General features: G+C 38.9%; 1 protein-coding gene across 6 annotated transcripts in view; it reads left to right on the top strand.

Annotated features, from left to right (window-relative positions):
• Positions 1-18,531, top strand: part of PHF20 (PHD finger protein 20) — a 103,712-nt gene that overhangs the window by 33,731 nt on the left and 51,450 nt on the right. For 3 of the 6 annotated variants that reach the window (XM_036418062.2, XM_036418060.2, XM_036418061.2), the window contains exons 3-6: positions 4,537-4,708; positions 6,261-6,345; positions 11,925-12,004; positions 15,671-16,055. In XM_036418062.2, coding sequence (XP_036273955.1) covers positions 4,537-4,708; positions 6,261-6,345; positions 11,925-12,004; positions 15,671-16,055 — 722 coding nt within the window. Of the gene's footprint in view, positions 1-4,536; positions 4,709-6,260; positions 6,346-11,924; positions 12,005-15,670; positions 16,056-18,531 lie in introns of those variants that run through there. The other 3 variants (XM_045574699.1, XM_036418063.2, XM_036418065.2) reach the window with 3 other exon arrangements.

Below are 18,531 nucleotides of genomic sequence, written 5' to 3'. Positions count from 1 at the left end.
CTTTTTTTTTTTTTTTAAAATATATATTTTATTGATTTTTTACAGAGAAGAGGAGAGAGGGATAGAGAGTTAGAAACATCGATGAGAGAGAATCATCGATTAGCTGCCTCTTGCACACTCCCTACTGGGGATGTGCCCGCAACCAATGTACATGCCCTTGACCGGAATCGAACCTGGGAACTTTCTGTCCGCAGGCCTATGCTCTATCCATTGAGCCAAACCGGTTTCGGCAGACAATGACTTCTTAAGTCCTCATAGGATTATGGTAAAGATCCAGTAGTCCACGATATTGGGAAAATTAGACAGATACATAAAAAAAAAAAAAAAAAAAAAAAAAAAAAGAAAGAAAGAAAGAAAGAAACTAGACCCACCAATTAATTTTATGCATTGGTCCAAAGACCTGTAATAGTAAACCATTAAAGAAAGGGGATTTGAATAGGCAGGTTTTGTTGTTTTATGGAGGCTTATTCGTCGTTGGTAGGCTAAATAGAGAAGGAGAAATATAATTGAGATATTCATATTCTTCTCCCTATTTTACTAGAGAGGAAACCTCTTTTGTCTCCCACAATTGTACTACTCAGTTCATCAGATCTTAAAATTAGCCTTTCTGCTGTCAAGACAGCAACTTTATGTCAGTTGGATTGGAGTAGGGAGACTAGTTTCAGAGCTGTTTAACTCCTTTTGTTAATATTTCTTGAGCAATTAATTATATGTATAGTACCATTAGGAATTTTGAAAAGTATGTCCTTTTAGTCCTGTGTGAGAAATACCCACATGAAGTGATGAGGGCCTAAACTTGGGTAGTGACTGAAATTGAAATGGTAACTGGAGTTTGAGAGTCTTGGGATTGGAGAATTGACAGGACAATGTGACCTTGGGGAATAGGAAGAGTAGCATTCTTATGCTGAACACATTGAATGCCCAGTACCTGCAGCCTGCTGTGATAGATTAACATCAAGCAAACTGCTTTAAAAGATACTAGTGTAATATTGAAGAGGACATAGCATATAGATACAAGCAGCAGGCCTATTCACTTAGGTAGCACTTATTAGTTCAGTGACGCTAGATACAGGAAAGGAAATGATGCAAATCCAAGTCGCAGGGAGAAAATATTGGTAGAATCTAGATTTTCTCAACCTAGAATAGCATTTGTAATAATGGACAAATATGTAAATTGACTGTACCACTGTGATGCACACAGCCAATCAGGAGTAAGTATGCAAATTAACCCAACAAAGATGGTGGGCCTGTGGGCAGCGGGCACGTGTGCACTTGTAGAGCAGCCAGGGGCACAGCGTCACTGTAGTTCCTGCCTCCTGGCTGCTCAGGGCCTATGTGCGCAGGAGCTGAGTGCTGGGGGGGAGATATGTCCACTCACTCTCTGTGTTGCCAGGGTGATGTGGCAGGTATCCCCGGAACTCTGCCCGCTTTGAGCCTGTGGCCAGCTGTGCACTGGTGCTGAGCGGCTGGGGATACCACTGGAGTTTCTGGTTCTGTTAGCCCAGCCTGGGGGCTGCTGGAGCTCGCAGTCCACTTGGTTTTTGCAGCCCCTGGATCTGAAGTGGAAACCAAGGACACGGGGAGCACCAGGAATGCTGGGAATCATAGTTTTGGTGGCAGATGCATTGCTGAATCTCCTAGACACTAGAGCAAAGTGAGCCTGGAGCGAGTTACTGTTGCAGGTGGGGGATGGAGGAAAAGCAAAGGGGAGAGATATAAATAAAGTCACAGTGTCGAGGGAAAACTAAAGGGAAGATATCCTTCAGCTTCTAGGAAATCTCCACTAATGGGGCAAAGAGGAAAAAAAAAAAAGACCTCTCTTATTCTGTGAGCACTAAACCAAACTGGGTTGGGGTCTCAGACAATTCACTCATATGATTGCAAAGACAGACAGGATTGGAGAGGGCTCCCCTGAGGGTTCCTAGATTGAAAGAGGGTACAGGTCGGGCTAAGGGGATTCCCCCCCCCCCCCCTATTCTGTGCAGGAATTTTCATGCACTGGGCCCCTAGTCTGATTATATAAGAGAACAATTGCATGCAGTATTTTCTATTTTTATTTTTAACCATTTATTTATTTTTGGAATGAGTAATACATTTATATGGTTGAAAAATGAAAAAGTATTAAAAGACATACTACAAAAAGTCTCCCTCTCACTTTTGCCCCTCCCATACCCAATTCCTCCCTTGTATCCATCAGGTTTAAATGCTGGAAACAGAAACCACTCTGGGTACTTTAGCTACAGAAGGGATTAACACAAGAAATTGGGTACCTATAAATTGTTGGGTTGGAGGAGTAGGATCTAAGGGTCTAAGGAGGCTCCCTTAAATTATCAGTCTGAGGGACCCACCACTGTGATCTGGTCGTCAGGAAGTTACTAATGCTACTGCCAACCTTCCACACTGCTGTCTGACCGACCTAGGAAGCTAGTGACTAGACATTAGCCCCTTGCTACTACAGACTAGCACATCAGCATCACCTGGGAGCTTGGTTTAAATATCTTAGGCCCTAGCTTCACCTACAGAATTAGAATCTGCATTTTATGATTTTTAAAATAAATATAATTTTATTGATTTCAAAGAGGATGGGAGAGGGTGAGAGAGAAAATCATCGGTTGGCTGCCTCCAGCACCCCTACACTGGGGATCAAGCCCACAACCTGGCCATTTACCCTGATCGACTGGGAATTGAACCATGACTTCCTGGTTCATAGGTTCACACACAACCACTGAACCACGCTGGCTGGGCCTGATGATATGTATTAAAAGAAAGTTTGAGAGGTCTTGCACTAGAGCTTTAGTCCTGGCCACTATAAGTTGCCTCTAAACCCACAGTCTCCATGACCTTGATTGCCAATTGTCTTTTTGTTTTTAATGTTTCATTGATTTTAGAGAGAGGAAGAGAGATGGGGAGAGAAAGAAACATTAATTGGCTGCCTTCTGTATGCCAGTGGAGCCTGCAACCCAGTCATATGTCCTGACCAGGAGTTGAACCGGCAACCTCTTGGTGCATTTAGTGTGTGGGATGACAACCAACCAACTGAGCCACACTGGCCGGGCTTGATTGCCAATTGTAAGGGAGTCAGGGAAATATAGTTATTGGTTTTCCCAACTCTCAGTCTAGAAGAAGAATGGAAAAGAGATTGAAAGAGTTCATCTACTGAACTGATCATACTTATACAAGTAACCATTGTTAGTTTCTAGTATATCTTCTTTTTTTTTTAATATATATATATTATTGATTTTCCACAGAGAGGAAGGAAGAGGAATAGAGAGCTAGAAACATCGATGAGAGAGAAACATCGACTAGCTGTCTCCTGTACTCCCCCTGCCGGGGATGTGTCTGCAACTAATGTACATGCCCTTGACCGGAATCAAACCTGGGACCTTTCAGTCCGCAGGCCGACACTCTATCCACTGAGCCAAACCGGTTTTGGCTCTGTATATCTTCTTAACTATTTTATGTATATTTAAACATATATGAATATATTTATTTTTCATTTAAAAATAGTAATAACTTATACACAGTATTCTGTACCTTGCTCATTTCATTTAATATTTCATATTGGGAGAGCTTTCTGTGTCATAACAGAACCATCTTGTTCTTTTTTTTAATGTATTTTATTTTTTTTACAGAGAGGAAGGGAGAGGGATAGTTAGAAACATCAATGGGAGAGAAACATCGATCAGCTGCCTCCTGCACACCCCGCCTGGGGATGTACCTGCAACCAAGGTACATGCCCTTGTCCGGAATCAAACCTGGAACCTTTCAGTCTGCAGGCCTACTCTTTATCCCCTGAGCCAAACCAGTTAGGGCCATCTTGTTCTTTTTAACAATTGCATGGTATTTCACTCTATGAATTGCAAAATTCTTAAAATTGAGACTGTCTCATCCTAGCCAGTTTGGCTTAGTGGATAGAGCTTCAGCCTCTAGATTGGAGTCCTGGGTTCGATTCTGGTCAAGGGCACATGCCTGGGCTGCAGGCTTGATCCCCAGTAGGGGGCATGCAGGAGGCAGCTAATCAATGACTTCATCATTGATTTTTTTTTTCTCTCTCTCTATTCCTCTCCTTTCCTCTCTGAAATCAATACAAATATATTTTTTTAAAAATTAAGACTATCTAATATAATCTGGGTTGCATCGTCATCCTAATTTATTGGTACATGTGAAATGTAATTTAGTTGTTAAATGTTTACTTCCTGTTTTGTTTTGTTTTGTGCCCAGGTTTTGTGGAACTGGCATCTTGTTTAATTTACATTACAACCCAGTGTGCTGTGTATCCTTCCTCCACTTCACATTGGAGAACTTTGTAAAGTTAATTTAATAGTTCATAACTAAGGCATGTCAAAGATGGGATTTGAACCCCATGCCTGTTAGCCTCCATAATTTGTGATTGGACACCATTATAAAGACCTTCTAAATGATGCCTTTATTTAGTACTTTGGTAACCTGTTCCTTAGGAAAGAGATTTGGAAGGGTACTGTTTTAGATATTTTGGGTGAGTATTTATAGGCATTTCAATTTTCTTTTCTGACTTAGGTATCCAGCTCACATAGAAGATATTGACTACGAAGAAGGAAAAGTACTTATCCATTTCAAGCGTTGGAACCATCGTTATGATGAGTGGTTCTGCTGGGACAGTCCTTATTTACGCCCTTTAGAGAAAATACAGCTGAGAAAAGAAGGCTTACATGAAGAGGAAGGATGTTCTGTGAGTAATAGATCTGGGAAGTTCTGTAATGAGCTGGATCAGAACCAATGTGCTGGATCAGTAGCATCTGGGAATAAATTTTTATTTGGGCCTGTAGGTGCAACCCTGAGATCCCCAGGGCATCAGGGGCTCTTGAAGAATCCCAGTTGTCATCTGCTTGAATGTGACAGCACATACACTAACTTTGTTGAAACCTCACTGATGATGAATGGGACCCTAAATTTACACCACTGTATACCTTTGGTTTATTTATTAAGCTGATCTGTTTGAGCATGTCTTAAGCAGTCATTCCATGTGAAGTACTATGTTAGCTTCATATTAAGGTCTTTAAAAAAAAACACCCACATGATTTTAGATTTTTTAGAGATATTGGAAGGGAGAGGGAGAGAGGCATAGAAACATCTATGAGAAAGAAACACCAATTAGCTACCTTCTGCACACCCATCCCCTACTGGGGATTAAGCCCACAACCCAGGTATGTGTCCCGATTGGAATTGAACTAGTGATCTCTAGGTGCATGGGACGATACTCAGCCAACTGAGCCATGTACTGGTTGGGCCATATTAAGGTCTTTTATAAGCCCTTGAAAAACTTGGACTTGATTAGACTCTTTTTTTTTTTTTTTAATATATTTTATTGTTTTTGTACAGAGAGGAAGGGAGAGAGATAGAGAGCTAGAAACATCGATGAGAGAGAGTCATCGATCAGCTGCCTCTTGCACACCCCCCACTGGGGATATGCCCGCAACCAAGGTACATGCCCCTGACCGGAATCGAACCCGGGTCCCTTCAGTCCCCAAGCCGATGCTCTATCCATTGAGCCAAACAAGTTTCGGCTAGACTCTGTTTTTGATAAATTTCATCACTATGCTTGGCGCTTTCACCGATTTCAAAATGAAGGAATGAGGTATTAGTTTTGAGATTTTTGAAAATGATATTGAGGTATCTGTAGAGATCCTGCTGCCTTTGGATCTGACTCAGCCCTGGATTGTTTTCCATTTTAACCCTGACCAGGGAACTTGAACCCTTGCTAAGGCGCTTTTCTCTCCCTTCCCCTCCCTATTTAGAATTGTTCACTATTGTCCAATTTAATTGTTCAATATTCTACAAAATGCATCAGTGCAAACTGTCTAGTGGGAAAAGAATATGAAATATTAAAGGTGAATGGGTATTCCTTTGGCTAATGTCCCTTTCAGCATGTGGGTTAGATGGCATGAATGTTCTTCCTTCAAAATGAAGTAGCCTCCTTTCTTCTCGATGGTATACTGGGTATATTCCCTGCTGATCCGAACTCTTAGTCACTATCAGGGGTAGGCAGGGATATCATTAGTGCTATGCTGCATTGCCTACACCTCCTAGGATGGGAAAGGTCTTGTGTCCAGCCCTTTTGTTTTGACTCCTAATGCTGAACAGTGAAAATATCTTCCTTGATCCCAGTAGCCATCTCCCTTTCCCACTCTTGTGAATTCCAGCCTTTTATGAATTCTGGTACCAGTGTGTCCTGTGAAACTGAATTAGTAACAGGATCTTTTGTTTTTTTTAATGTTTTCTAGGAATTTCAAATAAATGAGCAAGTCCTTGCTTGCTGGTCTGATTGTCGTTTTTATCCAGCCAAAGTCACCGCTGTTAACAAGGATGGTAAGGCATTTGAGTTGTAATATTAATGACTTAAAGGGGAGTTTTATATATTAGGGTTTGATAGTATGTTTTCAGTATGTATTTATTGCTTAGGAATCCTATCTCTTCAAGTTAACCATTGTGTCAAGAGTTAGGAAGAAATTGCAAATGTAGAGAAAGCTGGGTTAAATAGGGTAGTTTGATTTATTGCTTTCTAAATTAAAAAAAAAAAAAAAAAAAATATATATATATATATATATATATATATATATATATAGTTGATTTTTTACAGAGAGGAAGGGAGAAGGATAGAGAGTTAGAAACATCAATGAGAGAGAAACATAGATCAGCTGCCTCCTGCACTCCTCCTCCTGGGGATGTGCCTGCAACCAAGGTACATGCCCTTGACTGGAATCGAACCTGGGACCCTTCAGTCTGCAGACTGATGCTCTATACACTGAGCCAAACCTGTTAGGGCTGCTTTCTAAATTTTAGTTGTTATTTTCTAAAATAGTCATGGTTCATTCGTCACTCTGCTGGGAAGTGTATAGATTCTTGCTGTCTGGGAGTTCCTAATATAATTGATAAAATAAGTCCCTAATATTCCTTTTGCTTACTTGTGAATAGCCTAGAAGTGAAGTGAATGCCAACAAACATTTCTTTAAAAAAATTTTTTTTTTGAAAGCTCTTCAATCTTTTTATTTTTTAAAAAAACATTCTTTGTTGAAAGTGTTACAAACATTTCTTAAAAATGTGCTTTGTGGATGTAAGGTAAATAAGGATGGTCTGTAATGTTAGAGTTGCTAGTTGAAATTGGGATGGTCGGATTTAGGGCACTGAGTTGGGATGTCTTTGTCAGAGTTTAGAACATCTGAGGAGTCAGGACAAGGGCAATGCCCATAGAGGTTCATTTTGCTAGTACATAAGCAAGAGGAGGGAGATAGTATGTATAGTCAGCATCCTGACATTCAGTCAACAGACTCTGGGTTCAGTGACATTTTTTTTTTTTTAGCTTTTTCTACCAGGATATTTATGATTTGTCCATGATCTCTGTAATGAATATTTAGGGTAGTCAGGCCTCTTAGTACTACTGTTATGGGTGACTGTAAGGCCAACTTGACTTTTCATTCCATGAAGTTATTATTCTTTAACGTTATTATTATATAAATGCTGAACCTTGGGCTGGCTAATCAAGAAGTTTTTAACATGAGAATAGGGTGAAATGGTAAAAAATGAATATTTATTTCCATGAAGCAGAATTTTTAGTTTCTCTATTGCTACATTCATGCTCTCCTCACCCCCCCCCCCCCCCCCCCCCAGCTATTAGAACACTGTGGGTTAATAGATGTAGGTTTATTTATGTGCCAGATATACATTATCCTTAAAGCACAACCCTCAGGCTTCCAAAGCAGGGTTATATTTTCTAAGTTGCACAAGCAATTACTAATTCTCTAGTTTTTGATTGATTAAGAATTTTTGGGTAGTTCCTTCTTTCCTTAAATTACATTTATAAGCTTGTGTTCAAAATAAAATCCCATTACTATTTTTCATATGTATCCCATTAACCTAAAGACTTATTATTCATTTATTTTTTGTTGTTAAGCCTCCATTGATCTGTAGAGAGTGTGAAAGGGAGGGAAGGAGAGAGAAAGCTAGAGAGAGAGAAAAACATCACTGTGAGAGGGTTGCCTCCCACACTGATTGGGCCCTAGGATCGAACCTTCAACCCAGGTACATGACCGGGAATCAAACCCAAGACCCTTTGGTGTAACCACTGAACATCACAGGCCAGGGCCTAAAAACTTATTTTAAAAGGAAGCTCATATGTTATTAAACTGTCTCAGATCCTTTTAGTAAAAGACATAGTTTATGTTTTTAGTCTCATTTTCAAGATAAATAATTATTTCTGCTTTTACTGTATTTAAATCATGATATGAAATACAGGTATTCTTCATGTACATAGAAGTGTTCTTGAAAATCTATTTTGTTGATTTATGCTGTTAAAGTCATTTCTCCCCAGAATAATATACATTAAAGTGTTTGCCCCTTGGGTAAATGGCTGCCCCTTCAGTTAAATGAAAGTTGTGGGTGGTAACATGGGTAACTATAGGTCGGAGATTAGTAGCAGAAAGGAAGCAACATATCTCTTTTGTTTCAGTGATATCTCAGCGAACATGGAGGACAGAAATGGGGTGAAAAAGATTGGATGAGGGAGCAGTGAATGAGGAGCAAATTGAGGAAGAGGCATTGGGGAACTCTAGGAACTGTCTCATAGAGGGGTGGGGGTATCTTGGTGTAGTCAATAAAGGCATTAGGAACCTACTTGCATCTAATATTTGGAGGGCTCAGAGCTTGGCACCAGAGATTAAAAACAAAAAAAAACAACAACAAAAAAACAAAGACCTAGATTGAGGCAGAATGGGGTGTTGAGATAGCCACCAGGAGGAGGCAGGGCAGTAGTAGATAGTGCAGATAAATCTTAATGGGAGTGGAGAGGGACCCCTGTCTACAGTTAATGTTCTTTTAAGTGTTTTTATTTTTATTCAACTATAAGCAAACAGCAGCATTAATACAACATTCAGCAGGTCCAGGCTAGCTTTTGTTATAACAGTGAACAGCTTAACCGGCACAGACTGGAGGGTTTCTGGTGACCTGTCACCCAGCCCTGCAGCCCATCTAAACGGCTGTTCCACAAAAGGAAAGCAACTCTTCCTATTGCTTTTTCTAGTACTGCTTTTTAAAGGAGCTAGAGCAGGATACTGATACCTCATAACCAATCCGAGATGTAACATATTGGTGGTTAGTGGATATGCCAACTTCAGGTTGTCTGGTGAGAGACAGGGCTGTGAAAACACGTCTCAGAATATGCTATCATGCACAATTCTGGATTTTGGCTTGGTGCCCTGACTGGAGATTCAACTCTCAACCGTGGCATATCAGATGATGTCTAACCAACTGTAGCTACCTGGCCAGGGCTGAGGTCTTCTGAAATTATCACTTAAGAGCTAGAAGTCATTGGCCACATTGTGAGCCATGGTTAATTAAGGTTTTTAAATGTCTTAAACTGGGGTTTTAAAAGTTGTTTTTAAAAATCTTTTCAGTTTATTTCCTCCATGAACTAAAATGATAGGAGAGAAGAGTCTTGAGGCAGTTATTCCTAAACCAGTCATTTGTTGCCCTAATATATAGTCTTTATAAGCTCTGAATACTGTCCAGTAAATTTTAGTTGAAGGACATTGAAAATGAGTGCTGACTTCTGCCAGAACCTGTTTTCCCTAGTTCTTGAGTATGAAGTCCTCTATTATGCTGCTATCTTACTGGTTCTTTTGTTTTTTCCTCTTCCCCTTACTGGTTCTTTTAAATATATATATGTATATGTGTGTATATATATGTATATGTGTGTGTATATATATATGTATATGTATATATATATTATTGATTTCTTTATTATTGAGAGGAAGGGAAAGGGATAGAGAGTTAGAACATCGATGAGAGAGAAACATCAATCAGCTACCTCCTGCACACCTTGTACTGGGGATGTGCCCACAACCAAGCTACGGTACATGCCCTTGACCAGAATTGAACCTGGGACCCTTCAGTCCACAGGCCAACGCTCTATCCACTGAGCCAAACTGGTTAGGGCTCCCTTACTGGTTCTTGAAATTAATTTGAAGGGGGAGGAAAGGAACATGGGGGAAGGGAAATCCTGGTTAGTGGAAACAGTTGGGTGGTATTATTGCCACGCTGTAGATTGTGAGGGAAAACTTGCCTTTGTGGGAGCTCAGATTTTTTAAGATGAGATAATGACCCTTAGGTGCTGCCTTTGTGTTAGATTTTATCTGTGGGAGCTGGAATACAGTTTCTAGTTAATCAGGAGTCATTCCAGCAATTTCGGATTGGAAGACATTGCTGGGCTTTTTCCCTCTTTCCCTGGTATTTTCTGCCCTGCCTCAGTTTCATCTGTAGCAGGGGCCACCACAGCTTAATGGCACTGTGAGTAGAAGCTCTGCTGGCAGGCTGCCCTTTTATTTCCTATAAAGGTCATTCTGAATTGTTGGTATTGCCAGGCGGAAGCCAAGGATATAGCGAAGTCAAACTCTAGATTCATCTTTGGTAGGGTTGGTCTACTTTTCTTGCCACTGTTACCCTCTCTGGTGGTTTTGCTGAGGCTATTTATTGACTGAGCAGGCTGGTGGGCGGGCTCTAGTCAAAGTGGAGAGCAACAGCTTCTGGCATGGGAATCTGACGTGATTAAATTACCAATAACTAGCAACTTTAGAGTTTCTTGAGAGTTATTTAACCATTGGAAACGGGGGAGGGCAATGCCATATTATTTAGTTATTTCATCTGGAGTTGTTCTTTGACAATGGTAATTAAACCTCATTTAGTGTGAAGGCAGCCAGCCACACCTAGTAGCCTTGTTGACCCTGGGTTTGTGTTGTGGTAAAAGATAGGATTCTGGTTCCAGGGATTCTTTGTTCAGAAGCCATCTCCGGTGAGTTGATTTTAGCTCTTTGCTGGGGCTGCCCAGCTCCCCTTTTTCATGCTGGGGATGGCAGAACCACTTGTCTGTCAGGGCTTTATGCTCCCAGTCTTGGGGAAACTGAAAGTAGGTTCACATTTACGACAAAATGAGGAATTGTTTCTTCCTGTTGATGTGTGGTTCTCTAACTTGAGTGAGCAGGCTAATCAGGTTCCTCTTCCTTAAAGTTAAATGCATATTCTTAGGTTACGTTCCTGCCTTACCCTCCCTCCTCACCAGTCTCTTTGGTCCTTTGTCTGAGGTCTGTATTTGTAACAGGAGATCCTGTAGAAACAGTCTTATTTCTAGAATCTTTTGTTGAAGCTGTTACTATTTTTTGTTTTCTTTATGCTGTTGCTCATGGTACATTTGAAATGCAGAGATGTTGGGACTATGTGAACAGCTTTGCACAGAGATGAAAGGAAGATTAGACTCACATATGCAAGTGCTAGCTTGGCTTTTATCTTCTAGGATGGGAAGGGGTTGGTGCTTTTATTTTTATTAATTCTCATCCAAAGATATTTTTTTCACTGCTTTGAGAGAGAGAGTGGAAAGAAGAGATTGGGATGGGGGAGTGGAGTGAGAGAGAAACATTGATGTGAGAGAGACACATCGATTGGTTGCCTCCCATACATGCCCGAACCAGAGCTGGGGCTGAGCCTGTAACCAAGGTACATGCCCTTGACCGGAATCTTCAGTCCCTGTGCTGACTCTCTATCCACTAAGCCAAAGCGGCTAGGGCCCCTATCCCAATAAACACAGGCTGGGCCTCCCTCAGATTCTTAATTGTTTTACTGCTCTTTGTTCTTGGTCTATATTTAGAACAACTTTTTAACATTTTAATGAAGCATCATAAAAGTGAGTTGTTTTTGATGAATTTTTATCTGTATAGATAAAAAGAAAGGCAGGCATACTATTATCTTAGACATGGTAAGGCATATGATTCTTAAAGAAATTTTTAATTTCCATAAGTTTATTATAGTATTGTTGTTGGAACTCCCTTGTATTTATGCTTTGAAAAGTTGTGTCACTTTCATGAAACTGCAAGTTAAAATCATGATATCTTCTTGAATTCTAGGTACTTACACTGTGAAATTTTATGATGGAGTAGTTCAGACTGTCAAACATATTCATGTCAAAGCTTTTTCCAAAGATCAGGTGAGATATGTGGTTTTGTGCTTTGTGGTATGAATAATACTAACATTGTAGTTTTGTTTCTCAAATAAAGACATTACATTTGTTTATGATGGCAAAGTCTTTATTTCCTCCATCTGACATAATTTCACCAGGAAGCAATGTGCAAATTTTCAGAAATTGTAAATATTTGTCTCTTTCTGCCATTTTCTTTTAACATAGATTCTTTTTTTCAAAAGTGCCAAATACTTGGATACCATTACCTATTATCTGTTTTCCTTATCTTTTCATTAAAGTGTCATTCTTTATTTTCTCTCTTTGTGTCCTGCCCCCCGTCACAGGAAACTTGCTGAACTGCTTGAGGAGATCTAGAGTTTGTTTTCTCCTTGTCTAACTTTGTTTTTAAGCTCAGGACCATGACATGGTGGTTTGGCATGGATTTGGCAGTCATCTATGCTAGATGTGCCTGCGTTGAAAATGTTATTTCCTGTCCCAGGCATCTATTTGAGCACAGGACCTGCTTTTGATGTTGGAAATATGGTGTACACAGATATGGGCCATCTAGATGTGTTGCCTAATTTCTTTGTAATTTTTTTCCCTTTTGTCTTTTTTTTGTTTTCATGAAGCAGTTGAGGGGAAAGAGATCAAAAGTTGGATATTGATTCTTAAAAAACTCTGATTATTACTGTTACCTGTTTGGTGGTGGTTGTTGTGACAATATTTTGTGATGCTGGAACTTGTATCTTATGATGATCAAATGCTTCTCCTTATCACAAACTTTTGTAAATTCTTTTGTACATATATTTAGCAATTTTTTAAAAATATATTTTATTGATTTTGTACAGAGAGGAAGGGAGAGAGATAGAGAGTCAGAAACATCGATGAGATAGTCATCGATCAGCTGCCTCTTGCACACCCCCTACTGGGGATATGCCCACAACCAAGGTACATGCCCTTGACCGGAATCAAACCCGGGACCTTTCAGTCCCCAAGCGGACGCTCTATCCATCGAGCGTCCAAACCGGTTTCGGCTATATTTAGCAATTTCAAAGGATCATGATATATGATGTGTTTAAAGGTAACCTAACAACATTTTTGCCTTGTGATGATTTTCTGCTTCAGAAAATAGATAAAATTATAAGGCTTTACCCCTGAAGATGTTTTCTCTTTGATAACTTGGCCCTGGGAGCTACACAGTACTCTTATTTTAAAAAAATATATGTTTTACTGATTTTTTACAGAGAGGAAGAGAGAGGGATAGAGAGTTAGAAACATCGATGTGAGAGAATCATCAAACAGCTGCCTCTTGCACACTCCCTACTGGAGATGTGCCTGCAACCAAGGTACATGCCCTTGACCAGAATCGAAACCGGGACCTTTCAGTCCGCAGGCCTGATTCTCTATCCACTGAGCCAAACCGGTTTCGGCTACATAGTACTCTAAAACATTATCCTGGTGTTCTTTGACAGTTTTTGTGTGCAGTTCATGGAGTTAACATAGATAGAGGACCATATTAAGAACTTGCCCAGAATTGTCAAATTGTATCCAGAACCTCCCCAAATGGAAATCCAGTGCTCCAGAAAACAAACGTTCAACTATTTATTCTGCTCTACTCAATAAACTAATTGATAGGCTCTTGGTGCTTTGGTTTGGAGTTGTGCACCTTACCCTGTGTGAATTTATGGGTGCTTCAGTTTTCAATTTCCAGATGCCTCTGAGTGTCTCACCTTATCTCAGACTTAGCGGGTGGTCAAGCAAATGCCTGTGGCGCCTATTTGCTTGTGTTTTCCCCCCAAGAGTATATATAATTTGGATAAATGACTAGTTAGGTCTTTTTGACTCTATTAAGCTAAGGTTCTATAATGGCCATTTATAAAGCAAAAGTTCTTTAAAAAAAGTGACAATTTTAAAGTTTTTTTTATATAGTATTAGAATAGATTGAGATTTCTTTTGTAGGACCACACTATCTCAAAGTTTTGATTAGCTGTATTTTAGGAACATTTATATATTTTTTGAGGTTAAAAAAAAGTTTGTTATTGAAAGTTAAGAAAGTACAGAAAAGCACAAAGAAAGTAAAAACTGTAAGTCTATTATCTAGATATAATTACTGTTAACTATTAACATATTGATGTATATCCTGTGTTTTTTGTTAAATATTTATGTATGTACATATTTCTTTTCAAAATTGGAGTCATATAGTATATTACTGTACTATAACTTGGTCTTTTCTTTTAATGAAATAACATTTCCCTAGTTTCTTTAAAGAAAAACTTAATATATATTTTTTTAAATCAATTTCAGAGAGAAAGGGAGAGGGAGAGATAGAAATATCAATGATGAGAGAGAATCATTGATCGTCTGCCTCCTGTATACTCCATATGGGGGATCGAGCCTGCAACCTGGGCACGTATCCTCCTGGTTCATGGGTCGATGCTCAACCACTGAGCCACACTGGGCGGACTTCCCAAGTTCCTAATTCTTTATGTGAATATGGCTTTTAATGGCTATATATAGTATTTTATAAGATGTATATATCTCCTTCCTTGTGTAACCAATTCCCTAATGGTCATGTTAGGGTATTTGTAAATCTGGATTCACAAGTCTGATTATCCTGTTAGCAAATTTTATTTCTAGGAATTCATTCTAGTTCAAAGTATAAACTTAAGTCTTTTGACCTGAATTGCCTGCTGCCTGCCCTAGCCCTTCCCCCTGCATCCCCCTAGCTGGGTGTACCAATTTATGTTTCTGCCAAGCAGTTACTGAGGGTTGCTTGTTCTCAAACCTGGCTGCTTTCAGAAAATTTTGTGGACTTGAAAAAAATATTTCCTTTTAAGTTCGAACCACAGGGATTCTTCTTGTTTATTATTGTTTCCTATGGGACAAATTAAACTTTTATTCAGTGAATATTTTAGGCACTCCTTTCTGTTTCTGACAAAGATCTGTACTTAGTAGATGTTAGGTGCTGGGGATCTTATGAATATGATATGATAGAGATTTAGGTCTTAGAAGAGAGATAACATATACAAATACACAATTATAGTTTTGGAAACTTCAGAGCTGGCTTTATTATGAGACATTCATAATAAATTAAAGATGAATTTTAAAGAAAGTAATTTAGGAGGAAAGTAGCCAAGAACCAGTACTTCCTCCTGATAGATAAAAATTCAGTAAGTAACTAAGGAATACAGAAGGTGGCTTGTTGGACTGCACACAGCCTTTACCCAGTAGAGGAAGCAAAGACTCTTTCTGGGTTCGAAAATCTTTACAACTTTCCTTTCTGCCTCTAGTTATCAGTTTGGGTTCTACTCTACACAGGGAATCAGCATCCATTGGCACACTAAGGCGGACCTCTGAGGGGCCCTGGGTCAGTTTAGACATGCTTGGGTTGCGGCATTTTCTTAGAAAGGTTACTTTCCACCAGAGGACCTTGTGGTAATTATCTATTCCTTTAACTGTTTTCTAGTGACTTAATAATCTTAAGGGATCTAATGATCATTGTTTTCTTTAAACTTAGGATTGGTTCTTAAGCCTCAAATTATAGGTAAATATTTTTAGTGGTGACCATTATGTGACTTGGCATTATGTCCTTTTAATGTCTGTGTTTGTCTTCATAAGTTTGCAAAGATCTATCTGGTTTTATATTTGCTTGTAATCACAAAGTGTGTTTCATCGCTATTTTGCTCATTTTAGAATATTGTGGGTAACGCTAGGCCTAAAGAAACAGATCACAAAAGTCTTTCATCATCTGATAAACGACAGAAGTTTAAAGAGAAGAGAAAAGTCACAGTCAACCTGAAGAAAGACAAAGAAGACAAAGCCTTAAAGACAGAAAAGCGAACCAAGCATCCTGATAAAGAAGGAAAATTAATCTGTTCTGAAAAGGGAAAGGTGTCAGAGAAAAGCCTTCCCAAGAACGAGAAGGAAGATAAGGAGAACATTTCAGAAAATGACAGAGAGTACTCTGGAGATGCTCAAGTGGATAAGAAACCTGAAAATGACATTGTGAAGAGTCAACAAGAAAACTTGAGGGAGCCAAAAAGAAAACGAGGCAGACCCCCTTCCATAGCTCCTACTGGTGAGTTTCCCAAGTGGGCTCTGCAAGGACAATGCCAGTGTTTTTCTGTGGCCCTATGTGGTTCTTTATCACTTCTATACATCAATCCTTCATTTTTTTGTGGCTGACTTTGAATTGTCCTATGATCTGAAAACAAGTCATGTTCCTGAAGCTGAATTTTAAGGGAGAAATGTGTCCAGATGAACATAAGTTGGGAAACATGTCAGAGATTGAGCTTTTGAGGGGTAATTGTCCACTAGATATTTCAGCTTATATGATAAAACCAAGTAAGATAAGGCCTTTACTAGTGCCTGTTTAAATGATCTCAATTTAAGTGAGCTTAATATTATAGAACCTGGGATCAGGAAATAGAGTTTTTATGAGAGACATGAAAGAGGAAAGGAGAAATAAGGTGTGGGCATCTGAAGGAGGTTTACTGAAGGAAATGGTGCCAAAGACCTAGAAAAGCATGGGTGCGTTTGAAATTCAGTTCTCTGCAGACTAATTATTGATTGAAAAATTTCACAGTCTAAATAAAAAGCTGAGATGGCTAATTGGTAAGAGTCCGGGTTAAAGGATACAGACTTACAAAAGAATGTGCAGTTGTTAAATAAAGTTGAAATTTGGAATTTTTCTAGAATAACCTAGAATGAAACACACCCTGAATTTCTTCCTAAGTCAAATACTTCTCTAGATCAAGTTAATGGCATGAAGAGTTCCCAAAAGATCTCTAAACTGAATGCCTATGATTGTCTGGCAGTGGTCTTCAGATATTCTGGCTTGCATATTCTTTACATGAATACTGAAAAACTGAATCCCCTAGGACATTTGAAAGTGATACCTACTTTTTCTCTCACGTTTGAAAGTTGCAAAAGATATGTAAATTTTATTTTCATCAAAATTGTGGAATTACAGAATTAGCTCTTTCATTGTTTCCAAAGCTAGTTCTGTCAATCCGGACAGTTACATCAGACTTAATTTCTGTGGCAAAAAGTCTACCTTAATTTACTTAAAATAAATGCATTAGTCATCATTTCCAGTAGACCTTCTCACATCTGAGTTCTAATTTTAAGATTGAAAATTAAGTAGATTGATTTCTTCCCCAATGAAATAAGGCACATTTCCCTTTAGTGGTTGTAACTGGGTATTGTCTTCAAAAGCTGAGCATGCTGGAATTGTCCATAGACAAATCTAGGGCCTAGACCTGCGCTGTCCAGTATGGTAGATGCTAGCCAAGGTGGCTAGTGAGCACTTGAAATGTGGCTAGTCTGAATTGAAATGTGCTGTAATTGGATTTCAAAAAGTTAGTACAAGAAATCCCACAAGAATGTAAAATATTTCAATTTTTTATATTGATTCCATGTTGAAATAGTTTTGGATGTATTGGGTTAAATAAAATGTATTCTTGAAATCATTTTCACTTTTTTCTTTAATTTATTAATATAATGACTAAAATTTTTAAATTTATGTACATGGCTTGCATTTTGTGGCTCTCATTATATTTCTGTTGGACAGCACCGGCCTAAATTCACTAGCTTTCTCAACAGCGTCCCGGGAGAGAATTAAACTCTAATACCAAGGTATCCATGATCTGTAATGAATTGACTCATCTCCTGTGCATTTCAAATGATAATAGTTATAAATTACCCTTGAGAGAATTGAAAAAATAACCTGTGTATTTGGTGTTCAAATGAGGAATCTAGTTGAGAAAGTCTAGAGGTTTTATACCTCTGGACAGTGTATCATGTAGAATGAGTGAGAGGCAGGCCTTTTTATGTAAATGGGAGAAGTGGAAAAGGTGAACTGGCAGAAATCAAGTCTCCCTTTTCAGTTTAAGAAAGAGTATGTAAACATGGGAACTGAGTGTTTGTGAAACTGATTCTTCTTTAGCTATTTATGCTCTAGCTTGTACCCCCTGTTAAGTGTGTATTGGGGTAATTGCTCTTCAGCTTGCAGACTTCACTCATAAAATAAATGCCATCCAGTTTATTGCTTTTATTTTGTAAGTGTAGGATTTCATACCAGATAGAATCAATTTAAGAAAGAAATGGTATTTTCCAAGCTTACTGTTAACACTTGGCCTTCCTTCCTAGTCAGAATTTCTGGAGCAGGGTTTGGGAATGTAAATTGTTAAAAACAACCTTCCCAGATGATTCTTTTGTAAGAAAAGTTTGGGAAACACTGAAATTCAATGTAGTCAGCCCCAGTTTGTATATGGTATCAAAGTGAAGAATGCTTGCCAAATAGCTTATAGTTCATGTCCCCTTTTAAAATTGTTGGAATAAGTTTATTGACTCAGTGGGGCCTTGAGCTCTGTAGATTATAGACTTGATTGGAACAGAATCTGAGCTATTTAAGGAGAGTTGTTTGTGTTTAATCTGGAATGTGTGTGACCTCCAAGTTCCCACCACTTGGAACAAAATAATGTTGGTACATTGGGAAAGTTGAACACAGGAAGAGCCAAGGAGTTCAGCACTCTCATCTTGTTTGCTTCCTC

Source organism: Pipistrellus kuhlii, unplaced genomic scaffold (genome assembly GCF_014108245.1).
Source record: "Pipistrellus kuhlii isolate mPipKuh1 unplaced genomic scaffold, mPipKuh1.p scaffold_m20_p_6, whole genome shotgun sequence".
Taxonomy (NCBI): domain Eukaryota; kingdom Metazoa; phylum Chordata; class Mammalia; order Chiroptera; family Vespertilionidae; genus Pipistrellus; species Pipistrellus kuhlii.
This window is presented reverse-complemented; position numbering and strand designations above follow the sequence as displayed.